Below are 21,886 nucleotides of genomic sequence, written 5' to 3'. Positions count from 1 at the left end.
ATTAATTATCAGTTTTCGATTACCTAGTTTACATCTATACATATAATAAAATTGGAGCGTCTGTTTGTAATATTAAAATGAGCCTTTTTTTTACATATGTGCTTTTTTACGCACGTGTACCTCAATGCATATTACAATTTTTGTCTGTCTGTTTGTTCCGGCTAATCTCTGGAAAGGCTGAACCGATTTTGACGGGATTTACTCTGGCAGATAACTGTTATAATGAGTAACTTAGGCTACAAATTTTTTTTGTTAAATTTAAACGCGTAAAAGGTCGTGGGCACAGTTATTAATAAACCCTGTCATTTCTGAAATTTCTCTTTTAATGTTATTTGATTATGATTAAAACACTTGTTTTGAATCAATTCACCCAATAAATTAATTTCAACCATTTTGGATTGAATTTTTCTTTAATTATTACATTAATATTGATGAAATTTAATTTAGGTTGGTTAAGGAAGTTACTACTTTCATAAAATATATTTAAATCTTTATTTACTACTTCAAAAGAAACGCATTTTCGAATTATTTTTTTAAATTATCAAAGTTATAATGTAGTAACAATTAATAAATACAAACAATAGATGCAGGATTTTCTAAATGTTACGTTCCTTTTGAATGACATCTCCATTTCTTCTTAAATCTGTTCGATATGAAATTGATTAATTAAACAACAATTCACAAAAAAAAGAATTCAATAAATCAAAATCATAATAAATTAATATGAATTGTCATTAATAAATGAATTTTCGAGGAAAAAATTTAAAAGGATTGAGGTAATGCACAAGTGCAGCACTGGAGCGAGTCACTTTACAGATTGCAATAGTTGTAACTATTATTATGACATACATACATACATATCGCAACGGAGGGCGTCTGCCGTGACTGCACGGGCAATAAAAAACACCGACATTAACTACACCGTACCAATTTATTTTAGTATTGTCAATTTACCATATCGTCGCCATGATATTCGTAGACAGAACATTACACGACATAGTTTCTCGATATAATATTGTACGCGCTCAGCGCACCGAACCACACACACAACCATACAACTAAGGTGATCGAATAAATATCCATGAAACAAAGAAACAATGATCGTCTGATGTAACATCACTAATTACATGACAGAGCTGTGCGAATGAATTCAATCAATATAATATCACACTATTTGTTTACAATAAAAATCAATATTAATCGATACATTTATACATAACTGTTCAATCAAATTGTTCCTCCATATCCACATAATGAATACCAACAATACTTTGGTAACTTGATTTTAAATTACAGTACAACTACGAAAATGTTACAAGATGAAGAATAAATAAATAGAACGGTAAGATGTTTATGGGTAGGAAGTATGAATCGAGTTTTCTTATAGTGAAAACTGCGTCCTTACTTATACCTCACAAATGTCTTACTACGATTAACAGAACCTATTGAATCTAAATACAATGACAAAAATACAATACTGAGTGAGTGACGTCACTTCAATCTAGTATAAAGATGTGAATATCGTTCTGTTCGCCGTATTCATTTTCTAAAACAACAGTATGCACAGCATACTATCACATTCGCTATGAAAAACCCTACATTTATTTAATGAACCCAACAACGAAACATCTCGCTAATCTAGAGTAGCTATGAAGCCCGGAGCTGAAACACACCACCAGTCAATTTAACTTTCGATATAATCGATTAAAAAATTTAAAATCTAAATATATGTATACAAAATACAAAACAATCACAGATATAAGTACACCGAGATAATTGTAAGATATTGTATAATGCATCAACAATTATATAAATTAAAAAAAAGAAAATAACACTATCAAAACATTCACTTACACTTACCGCTAAACAATATTTAAAAATTTATGTTAAAATTTTGAAAAATACCTTCCATTTACAAATTGACTATTGGTGTTGTGTGTGAAGAAACCGGGCGATAGTGACAGAACTATCACTACATGGCCACTATGTGGAGTACTGATACGTAGGCGATCTGACTATATTGTTTCCTGCATTGTAACGTCAGATGGCAGTGAATCGCCTAGTGGGAGGTGTGGGGGGTTACTTGCCGACTTGCTTAATGAGGAGTTCAGTGCTGAGGGACTTGGGACGTTCGATGGGTAAGCCTAGAGCACGGGACCAGATCAGCTGAGCGAGCACGCCGAGAGCACGGGACACGCCAAACATAACGGTGTAGTAGTTCATTTCCTTCAGTCCGTAATACTGTGAAAACATAAAGATATAAGTATACACGTATAGTACGACACAACTTAGATGTCGCATCGGCAAAATTCGTAAAACCGATCACATCCGAATTGAGTATGCTATACCAAATTATCAATATTTATTTCTCATGCGAATATGATCTTTGCACAAACGTAATAACTTGTAATATCATTTGACCTAATATATTCGTCAATTTGACGCGTTGATTTACATGCACTTGTTTTCTCTGACGCGTGAATCTATAGCGACGAATAGCGCCGAATGGCGCGATAGGGAGCTATTTCTATTGGTTGTGTAAATCGGCAGTAATCGGTTTTAATTTCATTCCATTGCATTTTCCGATGCTACATCTAATTTGGGTCCTACTATACTCGCATATTTACTACAAAAAAATAAACAATTTGTACAATTTTGACCTTGAATATGGAATTAATTATTATTATTTATGCATACTATGTTATATAAATAAGTCTAAAGTTCATTATAATTAAAAAAAAACATTCATCATTGTTGTCAGGCAATGTATCTAATAAATAATATTAAAATTGTATTCACCTGTAATAGCACACCAGAGTGGGAGTCTACATTGGGCCAGGGGTTCTTGACCTTGCCGAGCTCAGTTAGGATTGGTGGCACAACTTTGTACACGGCAGCTACCAACTTGAAGAGTGGGTCGTTGGGCAAGTGCTTCAGAGCAAACTCACGTTGGCAAGTGTACCTAGAATTATCAATATTAAAAACATTAATTAATCCTGTTTTATATTTTATGGATACTATGATGTTATACTTCCAAAGAAATCTGTTTTTAATATAATATTTCAACAGGCTTACCTTGGGTCAGTCTTTCTAAGCACAGCGTGACCGTAACCGGGCACAACCTGGCCAGACTTGAGGGTCTTCCAGATGAACTCCTTAAGGCCTTCCTCTGTGAAGTTGTCTCCCACCTGCTTACGAAGTTTCTCCAACCAGACCAACACCTATAAACCAAATATGTTTAAATTATTTGTTATTGTAAACACAAGGTGTACAATTCATAAGCTAAATAAAATAATCTTAGTGGTAGGGCTTTGTGCAAGCCCGTCTGGGTAGGTACCACCCACTCACCAGTTATTCTACCGCCAAATAACAGTACTCAGTATTGTTGTGATCCGGTTTGAAGGGTGAGTGAGCCAGTGTAACTACAGGCACAAAGGATTAACATCTTAGTTCCCAAGGTTGGTGGCACATTGACGATGTAACGAATAGTTAATATTTCTTACAGCGTCATTGTCTATGGGTGATGGTGACCACTTACCATCAGGTGGCCCATATGCTCGTCCGCCAACCTATACCATAAAAAAATAAGCTTTTCGAATATCAAGTCAAGGAGTGCTTGACATTATGGACTACCTTCAAAAATATATTTATAATTAACCTTTTTACACTAACCAAATGAGATCTATAAACTATTAAAACGACTTATGTACCTTACTAAGTATTACAAAGTAATGTCTATGGTATGTATATATAGATGTTTAAGTATAGTTTTAGGTCGAGTGCACTTGTTACCGATTATTCTCAGTAATGTGTACATATGACTAAACAAACACTTACTGCTCTGTTTGTTGATCTCTTCAAACAATGGCAACATAAAGTGTACTACTTACTCGGCCTTTGTTTTACTGTCATGTAGTATTTTATTTATTGATTTATTTTAATTTCTTAACCAAACGAGTTACCAGAATCTTAGGTATTTTTAATTGTTAGCAATCATTATTATGAGCTTAGCATTATAATGTTTCAATTATAATTTCATAACTCTAATATTATTGTGTAATTATTTTTGTTCTTTAACGAATATATAATCTGTTGTAATTGGTAAGTCATTTGAGATATAAGAAATGATTTATCATTCTAAGGGTACCAATATATATTGATGGTGATATCACTTACCATTAGGTAGCCTATCTGTATGTATCATTTCATTGCGTACGTACGTTGTGTAGATGATTATGTCTAAACCACTAATACCATCATTATCTGGCAAAAATAACCACAAATAAGATGAAAAGTCACCGTATTCTAAGTAAAGGGAGTTGCAGAAAATGGTTGAGGGTTTTAATAACCCATCCTATAGTAAGGGAAAACTGCTCTGTAGCTAAAATAATTCCCGAGGATTGTCTTTAATCCGTCCGAACGTAAGTCGATATATTTCATTCTAAGTAAAATAAACATATAGCAATTTGATATAATTATTGCAAAGTTTGGTTACCTCTTGATTGGCGAGTCCGTGAAGGGGTCCAGCAAGACCGTTGAGGCCAGCTGCGAAGGACAGGTAGGGGTCGCTTAGAGCGGAGCCCACCAAGTGAGTGGTATGCGCGGACACGTTGCCTCCTTCGTGGTCGCTGCAAAGAATAATTAGTTTATAATACATATTACATGCAATAAACATATTTGGTTCGAAAAGTAATTACAACGTCGAATCAATCATCATCAATTTTCGTGGTCTTTTACATTCATATGAGTTTATACATGATATTTTAAATGTGTTTCATATTGAGTACAAACATATAAACTTCAAGTTACATAAAGGCACATTCGAATCGTCATTGTACGAGATCAAATGCAGTTAATACCGGTTTGTTAAGTTTAATCTCTGAGAAGATACTCAGTAGTTTAGTTTCACATTTATTATAAATAAATATGTTCATTGCATGGCTCATGTACCTACATCTAACGCGTCATGTAGAATAATGAATAATAATTTATAGTCAGCGAATCTTTTTGGACATTCATGAACTGATTTATTTTGTAAATCATTTTGTAATCGATACAGGCGAACTGACTGGTAAAATCATGGGAAGATCTGCATACTATAATATAATATATAAACTATTATTGTAAGTGGTATGTAGTCGAATCCAAGCTCATGCTTAAAAGAAGAAAGTCTTAAGTGCATTCGATTTTTACAGAATGTTCGTTTAAAAGCTGAACTCACTAATGTTTCATTTCAACACGTTTACATCACAAAAGTTCTGTACAATTATAGCGACAATATCCTCTTACATCCTATGACTGTTTATTAATTATCTAAATATATATACGGCTAACGTAACCATTGTAGTTAAATCGTATTCCATGTTATCCAACTAACAATATAACATATAACTTATGTAATGAACCAAAACAAAATATTGAACAATTCGTTTTGTAAGTAAAAATAACAAAATATTAATCTACTACGGTTCCGAAAGTATTTAATCACATTATACATAAATGGATATCCTAATAATATTTATAACAAATCTGACCAGTCTGTTATTATAATTTGTTCGTTATATTAGTTCGATTTGAATTTTTTTTTATTTTTCAAACAGCTCGTCTATTTAGAAAGGTAGCATAAACCCAAGGGACGAAGCAGTCACGATCAACGATAGTGAAACCGCGCAAAACTCCTACTATAACTATGCTTTCAACTGCCTTCAACCTACACACTTGGTTAATTATTGGATAAGTAAGTTCTCTCATACCTCAACAATTGTTTTGGTACTATGAGGTTGATATAAAGGGAAATAATACATTATGTGTCTGTACAAATGACTACATATAAAAACATATGTTTCGAGAAATTTATTTTGAAGGGGACACGACATCCTTTTAATTTTCCATCCTTTCACTTCATCCAACTGACATAAGCAACTATCTTATTCAAAGCAAACCAGGGCAAACATTAATGTTCACATATGAAAACACAACATAATATTTGTTTTTAAATAAGATTTCCAAACGCCTATTAGAGCTAAAGTCATAAAACAATCGAATTTGTGTTTTTAAAATTGCCTTAATTGTTATGTTATTTATCATTTCGATCGTATTATCAGTACGTTGGACATTTTATCTACCAACGTATTCCTAGATCCGTATTCTCAAGTATACATACCATGGCTTAATGGTTATCAGCCACTTGTCACAGGGAATCTTTTATTGACACGACTTAACTCGAAAAATGTCTTAATCCATCAAAATAGATTGCTTTAGACATGTGTCTCTCAAACTCCTATATTATAGTCGGTTAATAAACTATATTTACGATATTATTGAACCTGTTTTAAAAAAATACTAAAGCCATTTAAATTCCTATTTATGTCATCTTTATAATGATGTCTTTATCTGATTGGCATTTTAAAGTTATACTAGCTGAAATAATCATTCATATGTCCAACTGCTATGGTCTTGACTCATAGGGTGCTTAACTCTGTTAATTAGAAAGATATGCAATAAATATTTTATATAGATTAGCTAGTAGCACAGAGAACATATTATCAGTATTGGATTGGCGCGTGCGCAATACCGTGTATGACTTTTATTTCTTAACAAAAATAGATAAAACTTAATCTATATTTTAATCTATATTATTTGTATTATAACATTTATAAGACTGTAGTATACATATAGTATAGAACTTTATAATCTCGTATCTATAGGAGCGATTTAAACGTATTACATAATACGAACCAATAAGAATTTATACTGATAGTACGAGTACAGTCGGTACATCAAGTGAGGTTCTTCTAAATATCAAGATACGAGCGTAACTAACGGAACAGTGACCATAAATGTCAACCAATCCTGTAGATCGAAAGTACATGTAAATCTCGTAATCTGAATAGGGAAGTTCTTCTCGGTAAAAACATAAGCGGATGACTTATCATACATAATGTTTATAGGGCGAGTAACGCTGGCTGCGTTACTACTAGTATATAAAAAGTTTCCAATCTTGGCGGAGTCCTTTATTTTCCTTCATCGTAGTGCAATAAAAAAACTAACTGATAACTGGTCAAACTATAATAAGGGTTTGAACCCGCTAAAGTTTACAATGGGACGATATCTCATGTATATAATATATAACCGATAAATAATAGAAAGAAAATCCAAATTCATTGTACAGATAGATATAATGTGCGTTTCATACGCGCAATAAAATGAACAATCATTTAACATATCTAAAACCATTCTCGTACCGTACCGTATCTATTTAATCAAGCCATTGCTGTGATAAGTGCGATAAAAACATTTTTCAGATTGTCATCATTGAAAATTACACAAATTACGCGGACAGATAACGTATTATTATTATTATTATTTTATATAATATTGAACAACATCACATACATCACTCTGATCCCAATGTAAGTAGCTAAAGCACTTGTGTTATGGATAATCAGAAGTAACGAAGGTACCACCCAGACCCAAGACAATATAGGAAATCAATTATCTTTTTCTACATCGACTCGGCTGGGAATCGAACCCGGGAACTCGGAGTGTCGTACCCATGAAAACCGGTGTACACACTACTCGACCGCGGAGGTCGTCAATTATTAAACGTTAAAATATTGCATTGCGGTTAATGCCGGACACCTGTCTCTTGTTACGCGGTACACAATTTGATATCCAACTCAAACAATGAATCGCTATATACTGCCATCTTTGTTTCACTTTTTTACTAACAAAATTCATCTACATTCAAATCAAATTAAACACTTGGTGGTAGGGCTTTGTGCAAGCCCGTCTGGGTAGGTACCATCCACTTATCAGTTATTCTACCGCCAAGTAACAGTACTCAGTATTGTTGTGTTCCGGTTTGAAGGGTGAGTGAGCCAGTGTAACTACAGGCACAAGGGACATAACATCTTAGTTCCCAAGGTTGGTTTGCACAGTGACGATGTAACGAATAGTTAATATTTCTTACAGCTTCATTGTCTATGGGTGATGGTGACCACTTACCATCAGGTGGCCCATACGCTCGTCCGCCAACCTATACCATAAAAAAAAAAACTTTATTCAAGAGGGCTTTTACAAGTACTTTTGAATCGTCATTTTACAATTAAGTAAAGCTATTAATATTGTAAATGTAAAAGCAACTCTTTCTCTCTGTTTATGACCAAACCATTGAACCGAATTTACTGAAATTTGGTGTTAAACAAACATGAGCTCCAAGAAAGGCATATTGGCTAAAATTTTGCCTAACACGTGACAACCAACACCCTAAAACACGAACAAAGCTGCGGGCGCCTATCAGTACTAAATGAAATAAAACGGCTCTAAAACACTTCGTCACGTATAAGATTACATAGTTACGTAATTCGTTACGTAATATACGCATTGTAAGAGATAAAATAATGAGGATTAATACTTGGTGAACGACAAACAGCTATTAGTATTATGGGTTACAGTCTGAAGGATGACTGGGTCACTTTAACTACAGCTAAAGGGAACATAACATCTTAGTACTTAGGTTAGTGGTACATTATATATGTACGAGTATATATATTATATAGGTTATTTCGTAGAATACCAATGCCTATCATACTATATTGAGCAATGATTAAAACAATTGAATAAAACATTCATCGTGATAAGATTATATATTATTATAACCTAACTAATATACAACATTATTTGTTGTAAAAGATAAATCCAAAGGCTATACTTTAGTATTTATGTAATATACAAACAAACTCACACTACAAACCCTCACAACGTAAACAAATTTTTAGTTACAATTTAATTCATTGTAAAAAATTATAAAGAAATATTGTCATTTCAAAGATGTCTCGAGGTCATATCACTTGCAATATCGCAAAGCAAAGCGACAAAATTGTGCGAACAATTCAATTTAACATCAATGGACAATCAAAGAGCCTACAATACGGACAGACGATGTCTGTACGAGTTAAACATCACCCTTCGTGTTATAAAACTATTGAATATATCAAGCTGGCAACATTTATCGAATATAACCTACTTTCTGCGATAAAAAAAAAACAAATAAATAAAATATATTACAAATTATGTATTTAAAAATTAACATTTATAAAACTTTCTCTTTTATAATGTAATCGATTGTGTTACAAAATATAATATCTTTATTGCACAATAAAATGCATCGTAAAATCTAGCACACATTTGCACGTGTTTTCTTCTATATGAACACACGCACACAAGCGTAAAAAACAGATGTAAGCCGTGACGTTTTTTTTTTATTGAGATAGATGACGGCCAGGAAACGTAAGACGGTAAAAATTGCAGAGAATTTATGCATAAAAGGCTGAGGAAATAATGAGCATAGCAATTCGCATACAGCAGGGAAATTACACACAGCATGCAACGAGCGACACGTTATGGAAAAACCAGTACACACATTAGCAACAATCAATAAATAACATTACACGATATAAATGATATTCTTTTCGCAAGGCATTTTATTTTCATTAACTTTCAAATAACCGGTTATAGCCGGATCAGTATTTTCTTATCGTCGTCACCAGTTTTGATGACGCGTGTATGTATAGCAATTAATGATCTTAATATATTCTTAATGCATAGCGAACGATTAACTTATAACGATGCATAATAATTATAACTTATACATCGCATATTACATAATCTGCGTGCAGTTAGATACTAATTCATTCATATTATATATCTTTGTTTATATATGTGATTAATTACAAGATTTTAATTAAATTATTTAATGCTCAGCTGTCGCTACGCCGTTTAAATCAAGAATCATTCCAATATCAGTTTTTAAGCACGTCACAGACTATAAGAGTAAGTTTTATAAATGTGTAGGATTATTTATCTTAACGAAAGTATCCATTACTAAATACAACTATAACCAATTACCTACTATTAGGTTAACAGGTTAACATATTTTTATGGCGGGAAATAGTCGCCATATTATTAGTGAAATATACTTAATGTTAAGAATTTTTTGTGACTATATTCATTGTATTTCACTTGTGTAAATGTTATATAACAATTTAATACCAAAACAAGAAACGTTAATTAAATATACATATATTATTGAATATTGTTTCGTATTATTATTTCAATTGAATCTTTCAACCAGTTTCAGAACAATTCAGTTAACGTAATAGATATAGTTGCTTGAGTATACTATAACATATATGTTAATTGAATATTGTTCGTATAAATATAGAGCTGTTTAATTCATAGACAATTTGAGGTCTTCCTTTATTCGATTCGAAATATCTTCGTATTTTTATGCTGTTTTGTAAAAAGAATCATAGAAACTATGATACTCGTACTTGCATCGTTTCGAATTAAATTAACTATCACGTGTAACTGAGGACGGAACACGCAAAGCACGGAACAAACGTTTCATTACGATCATTATCTACAGCTCGAGACTTGGTGACGTCACTCACCTATCTTTAAACGTCCAGCGCGACAAATATGAAGCATTAAATTAAAGGAAAATATACGTAAAACGAATTGAGATAGCAGCGCTCCATTAGTTGTTTTATACAAAATTGTCCTTGTTTATTACTTTACCGAACAACCAAGATACTACTAAAAAGAGGAAATCCCATCGGTATATAAATTCGCTTTATTTATAGATTATTTATTCATTATAAGTCAAAAATGGTCATCCTAGCCATTCTGAAACATATCGGGCAATACTCGATAAAAAGGAATCGGATCGGATTATATGAACGATTATTCAAAATCGATTTCTGCAAAACTATGTTAAATGTTGTTTTGTTATTTGACACAGCATTTACATTATTAAATTATAAAGGCAAACAATATTATAAAATAACATAATAAATGATTTGCTATCCTTTTTAGTCTCGTACATGAGAATGAGCAAGCGATATTTCCAATCCTGGCAATTCGGTTTAATTTAAAGACCGTGTACTTCAATTGGCACCATTATCGAATAACACTTACGTGTTAATCGATTTGCGATAAATAGACACTAGCAGTTAGTTTTAAATATATAATAAAATAGTTTGCCCTGACTAACTATCATCTAAAACTATAGAGCTGCCACTGTATTAAAAAAGAATTTCATAAAATAACTTTTAGTGCGGTAATTCAACACCCTTATTCCCGAACTAAATTCATACGAAGGTTTTAGTGACACACTAAAAACTTCGTATGAATTTAACCTGTACTAATTCGGTACGGCCAGCTAGAACTGGATATAATATATAATACTACTTGGACTAATAGTTCGAAACGTTTTTAAAACATGAAACTTTAAAAAAAATATATACTTATATAATATAATCTGAAAATCGTTTAACGCACATTAAGATATGATACTGTTTAGTATTCTGATATATGATTAAGGTTAAATAACTAACAGACGCTGTCATAAGATTATAGTAATAAATGTCTGTCTTTGAACTGAACATTATAGAGGAAATCTTTGTATCGATATTAATTAACGTTTAAAATCTAGTTCATCATTGTTGGAAGAGAAAAACTACTGAGGTTCTTGCCGGTTCTTCACAGTAGAATTTACATTCCAAACCGGTGGTAGCTTCACTTACTTAAAACTATATAGATAAATGACGATTCAAAAGTGCTTGTAAAAGCGTACTTAAATAAATTATGTTGATTTTGATATATCAACTTTTATCTTAAAAATTAAAGCATAATATTTAATATTCGAATGAGCAAAGTAGTTACTTTTGAGTACCAAGAAATATACTAAATATTTACTACAAACAAACTTAGATGTTACGCCTTTTTGAGACGAATAAAATAAATAGAAAAATATTATAAATAGTGATGATGATTGATAATTGAATAACTACGAGACATTTTATTATTGATGAACCAACTCGACTCGTCAGTCATAAAATCCAACAAACGCTTAAAAAAAAGTAAAGTCCGCCCGTAAATATCCCACTTCTGGGTTAAGGCCTCCTCTCCTATTAAGGAGAGGGTTCGGAACATATTCCACCACGCTGTTCCAGTTTGGGTTGATGGAATGCACATGTGGCAGAATTTCTATGACATTAGACACATGCAGGTTTCCTCGCGATGTTTTCCTTAACCGCCGAGCAAGAGATGAATTACAAAAACAAATTAATCACATATAGTGGTGCTTTCCTGGGTTTGAACCCGTTATCATCTGTTAAGATGCACGCGTTCTAACCACTGGGCCCTTGAGAAATAAGACGTACTGAAAGGTCAACGATAGTTATCTTTAGTTACCTGTGGATGGTGAGGTACAATCTCATCAGCTCTGTGAACTGTGGGTCGTCGAAGCCAAGCATGGTGCAGTAATTGGCAGACCAATCCTTGTTGTCGTCGATCGCTCCGATACCCTTGCCATCACGGTACGTGTTCCTGTATATTGTTGCCGCTATCACTGGCAGCTTGGCGATCAGGTTCATAGAATCCTCATACACGTACTACGAAACAAATCAATCATTATCATTTCGTATGTTAAATGACATTAGCCCACCTTGTGTTACCTGTTATACCGGGAGCCGGTATTGTCAACAGACAGCCCAATTTTGAGACAGACTTTTATTGTAACTAGATTTTCTCCGTATTTAGTACGAATCAAGTCAATTCAAGTTATGAATTTTATTGTAAATTGAATAATCTTTATTCACTTTCAACCATTTCTATATAAATACTAAATCATAGCTAATATATAAAGTTTCAACAAAGGGTACTTCAGAGCGAATAACAGAACACACTTAGCCATACCGGCTCCCGGTATGTCAACAGTTGTGGCCAAAATGTGTTTATACCGGGAGCCGGTGTTTCAACAAACAAGAGGTTATTAAAAATTATCAACGAGTCGAGATGGCCCGGTGGTTAGAACGCGTGCATCTTAACCGATGATCGCAGGTTCAAACCCAGGCAAGCACCGCTGATTCATGTGCTTAATTTGTCTTGGTGAAGGAAAACATCGTGAGGAAACCTGCATGTGACAAATTTCATAGAAATTCTGCCACATGTGTATTCCACCAACCCGCATTGGAACAGCGTCGTGGAATATGTTCCAAATCTTCTCAAAGGGAGAGTAGGCCTTTAGCCCAGCAGTGGGAATACACAGGCTGTTGTTGTTGTTGTGTTGTAACATTATCAAGGTTGTATTACTTGCAATCGTGGAATCGTTTTCATTGCGGTATTTATGTAATTATATTCGAATTAATAGACAATTTTCGTAATGACTGAGTAATTTAATGGTGCTGCTGACTGTACTTAATGACTGCATTTGATCTCTTCTAGTAATTTCGAATAGCTGAGGTGAAATATTTTCATATGGGTAATGTATGTGTACAAATTTATTCATAGCTAATTTAATCCTTGATCTAAATCAGCAATTTGCTCATTACACTACCGTTACATTTTTACAATATTTCACAATAAATCGTAAAAAAGTAACAATAAAACTACACTATTGTACATAAAGATTTAAAGACAAACAAAGTTACGATTCGTGTTTAAAACAAAGTTTCATTTGAATGAACTTCCTTTAACAAGTTTCATGGTCACTTTCATGGCCAACGAGTATTAAATAACTTATTTTTGAAATTGTACGATTGTGACTAAAGTAATTATATTTTAACAAAAATTCATAGACTTACGAATCGTCGAAAAAATATGATTATGAGAATCCATGTATAATTATATAATTAAAACTCACCTCCCAGTATTTGGACTTGTGCACGCCCTCGGAATAAGCCTGTGCGAACTTGGACTCACTGTTGAGTGCTGTCACAGCCGCAGAGAACTGGGACATGGGGTGCAATTTGCTGGGCATGTTGTTCAGCATCGTCACAACGTGGGCGGGGAGTTCGGCCCTGGATACAGACACATCATATCACGTGATAACTCAGCAGAATCACTAACATACACCAGAGTATTATGCTTTAAAAACGTTAAATGTTTAAATAAAATGAGATCCTTATCCTTGTACGATACACACAAGTAACGGCAATTAAGAACATTAGTGAATTCGTCAAGGTTGAATAGACGGTACCATGCTCTTATGGTGACCATAGTTTTTACTGTACTATATGCCATGGTCAATCCATATCAGTGAATACGTCAAGGTTGAATAGACGGTACCATACACTTATGGTGACCATAGTTTTTATTGTACTACACGCCATGGTCAATCTATAAGGGCACTGTAATAAAAATGAATCATTTCTTGCATTATCAATGCAACGCCAAGTATAGTCTATGTTATATCCCTTGTGTTTTATTACTAGTTAACTGATTATTAAAATCAAGAGTGAGTAATAATTCGAATTACATTTTAGCAGTAGAATAACTATGGTTGTACATAGCGTTTCTTAAACGACTTCTTTTAAAGGAGAAGGTTCTCAATTTGTCTGATTTGTTTGCTTAAAATATTTTGTAAGTTATCATGAAAGACAAATATTTTTTTTTAATATATAATATTCTCTTAAGTATATTTTCTTCTACACTATATTAAACATCTCCAAACAGTACTATGACGCACGGGATGTGCGTCAGAATTACAGATCTGGAATACTGGAAGCGAATAAGCTCTGCATTATAAATTATGTGGTAATACTATGTACATATAAGTTGTTGTATTCTGTACATCTTCCATACGCACCTACAAAAAATATATACGTAAAATACTTTTAACGTACCTCTGTGCCCATTCTTTGGATAAAGCTTTGACTTGCGCTTCGGTGGGTATTTCACCGGTCACAAGGAGCCAGAAAAGACCTTCGGGAAGGGGTTCCTCTCCCCCTTTAGCTTTCGGCAGCTGCTGCTGGCACTCCGGGATCGAGAGGCCACGGAATCTGATACCCTCTTCGGGATCCAGCACTGACGTCTCCCATACTAATCCTTTGATGCCTCGCATACCACCGTACATCTAAATCGTAAAATTACTTGGTTTATATACTATAAACTAACATTCGAAATAACTTTCAATATAAATATAAACTCAATTATCATTGAGATAGGGTCAATAATATTTAAACACGTAACGAAAGAGCTCAGGCGGATAAAAACTGTTTTTCTTCGCTAAATAATTTTCCTTATACATAATTATGTAATTGGGACGCTTAAAGGTCATACAATTGCACGATAATTCTACAATGACATTGTCTCTAAATAACATAGGTAGCACGGTATCAGCGAATTATGAGAAAAAAAATATATATATAAAAAACTTATTACTTCACAATAATACAATGGGTTATTTATTCGTATGTCTGGTATTATATTTTATTTTATTTACAGCTAAGTGATTTCGAACGCAATTTATGTAAATTAACAAAATAAATCTTGTGATACCTCCATTAATATATATTAAAAAGTAATTCCTGAGAAAATATCGATGTCTGTAAAATAACTAATAATCAACTGCGTGAGAGAAATAATAATGCACAAGCACGGGTACACTGTCATAATCCCACGGGACTGCAATCTACGACGCCGTTAAGAGTTAAGCTTAGCATTCAATCCGAGACGCGAAACTACCTAACTCCTGAACTCCATTGGAAGTAACATAACGACTTAACTACCTTTTAATAGCTCAACGCAGAATTCGTATCCCGTACCTCGATATGTATCGGTTGATAAGCTATTTTGTAGATGGAAGGCATAGTTAAAGACTCACCATGTCAACTGTGACTTCTCCAACTTTGGTGGCTCCATGTTTCTTACGGAATTCACGGATTTTCTCCTGTTCTTTGGGAATTTTCTCTTGGAGTATGTTCTTAAGGTTGGTCTGCTCTGCGCTCAAATTTCGCAGCAGAATCGATGCCGTTGGACATACTTTCTATAAACAAACAATAAAACTTATCGGTTTTAAAATGGACACATATAACTCTATAGTTGCAATAAATTTAGTTAAATTAACATTCATTTGTAGATAAAACTTTGTACACGAAATACATATTTAGTACATGTGAATAGGAAAAGTAAAAATAATTTGTTCTCGGGGGATTTTTTAAAAGGGAAGTTAGTAATGGCTATACAGGGTTTTTCCTAGCTATGACGCACACTTCATACTAACCCTCGAATTCAAGTATTGATATTGTGTCAGGAAAACTGCTGAACTTATAAATTGTAAACAGTGTTTAGCAAGTGTTTTATTAAAAACTTATGGCTCTTTTTATAAGTCTAACGCTGCCCAGGCTATTATTAAAAAATACTATGTTATAAATATAATTTATATCCTACACAGATCCAGACTAAGTTCTGCCAGCACTTTTTTAGGCGTTGATCATTTCGCATATTACCAATTACGTAAAATAAACTACATTCAGATCATTTAACTTTCGAAAGAAGAACGACTTCTATGACTTATCATGCTTTTGTCAATGCCTCAACTACATTTGGCAAGGTGTGTGTAAAAGCGAGACAAAAAATATAATTAAAATGTATCAAATACAACAAAATGCAAATATTTACAACGATCATTATAAACGTTATTTAATGGAAAATTTTACTTAAAGGGTAAGCGCGATCAACAGGTAGGTAAAGATATTAGTGTTATTCTGTAAAAACTGTCATAAAAACCAACGCTATTTTGTTTATATTATATTCTCGAAAATTTATAATTGATTAATTATTTTAATATGTCATACTCTCAGATATTTCAATATCGTGTACTTCGATTGGTTTCGACTATGCTATCACAGAATAGTTCCGCTGATGGCATTATTAGTCGAAAGTCAAATGAAATGTCAACGACAATTCAATAAAACAATCGCTGTACCCATGACGATGTTTAATCAATGCTGATCTCGGGTCAGGCTGGGGCAGAGTTTAATGTTATTGACGTTACTGTACACTATACCGGCCGTCTTGCTTTGATTAATCAATAAGAATGATATCAACGACTTATACTTAAAGAGAAATTGTCGAAAGAAAAATCATTTGATAATGTTAATCTATATCATATTATAACTCGGTATGTTGTCTTAAGATCTTTTTATGTATAACAGCTGACTATCTATAATTCGAGCGAAACCGCGGGCTCTAAAACAACTGTGATATTTATTTATATTAATTGTTATCTGTGTTCATCAAATCACGTGAACTACTGAATGGATCCACAAGTCTGTACGACGCGGAATCGTCTGTAGATTAATTAATAGGCTGATAAGCTATTGTTTTTTTTATTACATTGACCCTTTCTCAACTTTGTTATTATAATCATTTATGTTATAATATAACTCTTTGTCTTATAACATAAATGATTAAGTAAGTATTTAAAAGTCAACTAAACCTCTGGAACTATTTAAAAAAGTACAAAGTACATATGACGTGGATATTAAAAACCGGACAATTTAATGCGATAATCGTAATAGGTCGTGCGTTATTCCGATAAAAACCAGTATATTAGTCATCTACGCGCTCCGATGAGGTCAAAAAATGATTTGAAGGCTAAATAAAAGATAAATCATTATTTCAACGTTAAATAATAGAATAACGTGTAACCTAATTCAAATATTATACAAGGTAATGAATAAGCAAGATTTCTCAAAGTGGGACGAACGAAGTATTACGCCTATACTAACATGATACTAATGAGTTGATAAAAATTATTACTTCAAAGGTTGCAAGGAGAATTTACACGTAAGTTAGGTAGTCACTGAATATAATAAAAATAATGTTTTAAAATAATTAATAACTTGGCAAAAACCAAGGATATCGCCAAAAACAAAACATGTTATTTAATTTTAGTTCGAGTACTTACACTGAATGCAAATTTAATGAGTTTTTACATTGCTTATCGCGGAATTTGAGACGCCTTCATTATAGTAGAAAGAGGTCATGGCGCAGGCGCAGTGGATAGAGAAACGGTATCTTCATTAGGTAAAAAACCGAGTCATCAAAAAAAAATTCCTCGAGCCAACTGCGTTCTCGTTCAGAAAACCCTTAAACAAGGTCAATCACGCGGAAGTTTAAATTGTACGGCACGCTTACGTTGTTAACCTTAGCTCATATTGATGTTTGTTTAAACATTTCAAACCAACTATACTATTTCACCATAAGTGTATTTCTGGTATTCTTTCGTTAAATACATGATTGTTGAGTTTTGAGTAACTTTCGAAATTTAGCGTTCTAAGGTACACAAACTATATCCAGTATCATCATATTGTAAGCTTCTAAATAGCGCAAGAGTTCTAAGTGTGATCTTTCATCATTGTGGGTCATATTATAACAGCTCGCTGGAATAGTCTCAAAAGTTTCCCTTCAAAATAGAGGTGGACCAGAAGAAAATTTTTGGCTATGGCTATGACTTTTAAATTTGGCTTGACTGTAGATCACATGAGTGTTTGGTACTTAATGGAGTACTATATAAACAACTACAAAGGGTTGTATAAATTCAAATAACTAAAAAAAACTTACAAATTATCTATGTTTACTCAATATATTAAAGTATTAATAAATCATCTCAAACATACATATTACTGCGCTGCTTACGATCTGTATCACGTCTAGTTTCATTTCTCATCCTATCATCCTCCTAATATCTTTTCAATGTCATCTCGTATCTATTCTGATAAACGAAAAGAAATTTTCACGTATAAAGTGAAAGATAACATAAATTTGATAAGTTACTATACAAACAATTATGTAATCTACATATTGAAAACACTCTTCACATTTGAAAAGTGACACAGCAAAATATTCCATTATAAAAGGCCTATCTAGTATCTATACTCCAAAGTATTTGACATAATTTTTTTTTTTTTTTTACCTCCTATCTGTATGCTATGTAATTTCTGCTAATGAAGAAGCAAAATTAAAATGTAAATCTAGTTTGTAATTTTCCTTTCTTACAAATATTTGTAGAGTGAGTACCTATGACATATTAGTTTTTAAAGACCCCGTTCGTGGGAGAGTCGGATCGGTGTAAATGTTCTTCTGATCTGGACCATTGATTTTTTTCTGTAAATCTACAAAAATGGGATTTTTCCTTCTGTTGTCTTTAAAGTATAACTCATTGTCAGTCTTTAGTTACATAAGTTGAAAGAAAAATATACATCCCAATTATTAACAATTTTCGTTTCTATCCTTTCTTATACTCAAAATCCTATCAGCTACTACACTACTTGAATTATGTAAGGTTGAAATAATAAATCTATAATGCAAATTATGTCGTGGAATAATTAAGAAACAATCATTTCGTACGTCAAGTTGTTATTGTTTGTGTAAAAATATTTTGAAATGATGTTGGACAGAGGTATTGTTTGTGTCCGCCCGTTCGTCGTAAACAAATGAAATAATAGACAAAAAAAAACGCTTCATTAGTGGATAGTATATATTATAAATACGTTAATAGCTCTAAAAAAAGGTAAATAAAATATACGAAACGGTAATCGTACTACTAAAGACCAATTTATCGCCTGTACAGTAACAAACAGTGCGTGCTTCTTTACCGATTGATGTCATAATAGCTTCGGGCAAATTTTGCGCCAAAATATTACGAACGACATTGAAACAAGAATAACCTTCAGCCGCATTGCGTAACCGAGCGCGGATAATCGTGAAAAACACTTGCGTGATTTGCTTCGTATTCGTATCGCTTAAGCGAGGAAGCCACATGGTCAAACTATCTCATTGTGACAGAACGGGTCAAATCACAAGAAGCCATTTTAATAGTTCATTGTATTTAAAACGAAATGTCAATGACATTAAGAGAATTAATTTTGGACACGCCGTAGGTTTTGCCAGGTCGGTATTCGTTACGTAATACATCAGCTGAGAAACTTTTGAATTTGTAGTAGCTTTACTATTTTTAGACGTTCTACGAGCCTATAAAAGCGGCTCTCTATTGAATATGATCGAGTGTTACCAGAATATTCCAAATGATAAGATATAATATGATAACAAATTGTAAGTGAATTCAATGTCAATCTATCACGTGCAAGTAATTTGTAAAAGATAATAAAGAACCCTTGCCTTTATTATGTAAGAATAATTCAATATCGCGCTTAAGAGAATTATTTCATATTTTGCCTACATTATGTAGCAAATATGCAAAAAATAAAAATCAATTTGTATATTACTTTACAAATATGGTTTAATACAGCAAGCACCAATTGAAACACCCTTACTTTTGGTTCACGTGTTTTCACGTTTATTACAGATTGCAGCCAACTAAAGTATGTCTCGTAGTAAGTGTCTTTAAAGGTTTCGTTGGAATTAGTACAACCTTATGAAGCCATAGATCTATGGACGACCCTGAAATAACGAGTTGACGACTCACGAGTTCTTAACGAGATTTAGTCCGCTAACTGGCGCCAAGATTCTTTGACATAATAATTACGAAATAATTTTATTACGAAGTATTTTTTACTTTTTAGTTTTAAGACAATCACGACTTTTCATTACCTTGGTAAAGGTTAAATTGTTTTTAACATAGCCAACTATATTTTTAAGTATTTTTACTACACTTTCTATATAACGCTGTAACTATGGAAACACGTGCTCAAACTCGGGACTTACTCTTAAATAAGCTGAATAGGTTGAAAGTCATAACAATCCTATATTATTTTAAATCAGTCAAATATACTCTTACTTTCAGAGAAGTTTTGTTTTCAAATTCCCTGATACCTATACAAAGTACTTTGCTTCGTTAAGGGATTTACTGTATGCAAACATTGCGGGTAAAACAAAGATTCTCTTATTCTCAACCGAACACTGTTGCAACGCGCGACAGGACAACCGAAATACCGTTACGACCGACATTACGGACCATTGAAAGTGCCAGCAGAAATTGTTTTATTTTTATCGATAGTATTCGGCGATGTAGATTAATTAATACATTGGAACATCAATCTTCGTATCATTTTACTTTCCTCTTTAAATTCAAATACATACGCCCCATATTTTGTTTAAGCATTACTCAATTTATTCATTATTCATGATAAAATATGTTGGACATACCAAATTATACAATTAACATTATGAAAATAATCGGAAAGAATGACCAGCGCTTTTAAATATTGTATATGCAGGTTAAAAGTTACTTTTAAACATTTTTAATAAAAGATATAATAGCAAGTATGATTTTTTTTTTAATTTCAAATGGCGCCAACATATATAAATAAAAAATATATAAATGTCATACCTGACAGACAAAAATTTCAAGTACTAATTATATTATTTTTATACAATCTATCTAAATAAAATCGGAGTAGCCTCTTCGCATCATAACCGCGTTTATAATCAATTCGAAATTTAGAACTATGGTAAAATATGGGATAACAACCTATTTTCTGTAATAATATAAAGCAATGGGCACAGCTTATCCATTATTTGTTATACTTTATTGTTTTAGTAATTTATTACATGAATCATTAAAAATTTTCGATATATTTCTTTTTTATGATTGGCGGCATGCGGCTACCGTATAAGTTCAAAGATGGGAAATATGAATTCGATGTATAAAAAATAGCTATTCGGTCACAATATCAAGCAATCAATTATCGCTTAAACATAAACTAATTACAAGCTTAATCCGAAAATAGTTTTATTCACATTACATAACTTCAAATTCAAAATGTGGCAAAGAAGGTTATGTATAAAACTTGCGTACAAAGTTATTTAAATTCTTATGTGTTTAATATAATTTATTAGTTAACAAAAAATTACCTGTATTTCAATTAATTTTGTAGATGTGATCCTGAATAAAGCCATTTTTAAACCCACCGAGCGCTAACCAACACACAACCAAGGTACACCTCGCTATTGATCGTATTCGCGAGTGGAAACTTTGAATTTTGAAAGGTTGGCTGACTTGTCTTACGTTATGACCAGTGGCGCTAAAATGTTATTGGCGCTTGGCTACTACAGATGGCGTGCTTTTATATTT

General features: G+C 32.8%; 1 protein-coding gene across 1 annotated transcript; it reads right to left on the bottom strand.

The window, feature by feature from the left end:
• Positions 1 to 912: 912 nt before the first annotated feature.
• Positions 913 to 21,860, bottom strand: LOC124542904 (probable citrate synthase 2, mitochondrial). The gene is made up of 9 exons (XM_047120820.1): positions 21,667 to 21,860; positions 15,671 to 15,832; positions 14,691 to 14,920; positions 13,709 to 13,865; positions 12,259 to 12,458; positions 4,496 to 4,628; positions 3,076 to 3,221; positions 2,800 to 2,962; positions 913 to 2,241 (listed from the first exon to the last, which is right to left on the bottom strand). Exons 1-9 carry the CDS (start codon positions 21,709 to 21,711, stop codon positions 2,080 to 2,082), a joined length of 1,398 nt encoding a protein of 465 aa, XP_046976776.1. The 5' UTR covers positions 21,712 to 21,860; the 3' UTR covers positions 913 to 2,079.
• Between the last annotated feature and the right edge of the window lie 26 nt (positions 21,861 to 21,886).

Source organism: Vanessa cardui, chromosome Z (genome assembly GCF_905220365.1).
Source record: "Vanessa cardui chromosome Z, ilVanCard2.1, whole genome shotgun sequence".
Taxonomy (NCBI): domain Eukaryota; kingdom Metazoa; phylum Arthropoda; class Insecta; order Lepidoptera; family Nymphalidae; genus Vanessa; species Vanessa cardui.
Note: the sequence above shows the minus strand (reverse complement) of the source record. Positions and strands in the feature narration are given on the sequence as shown.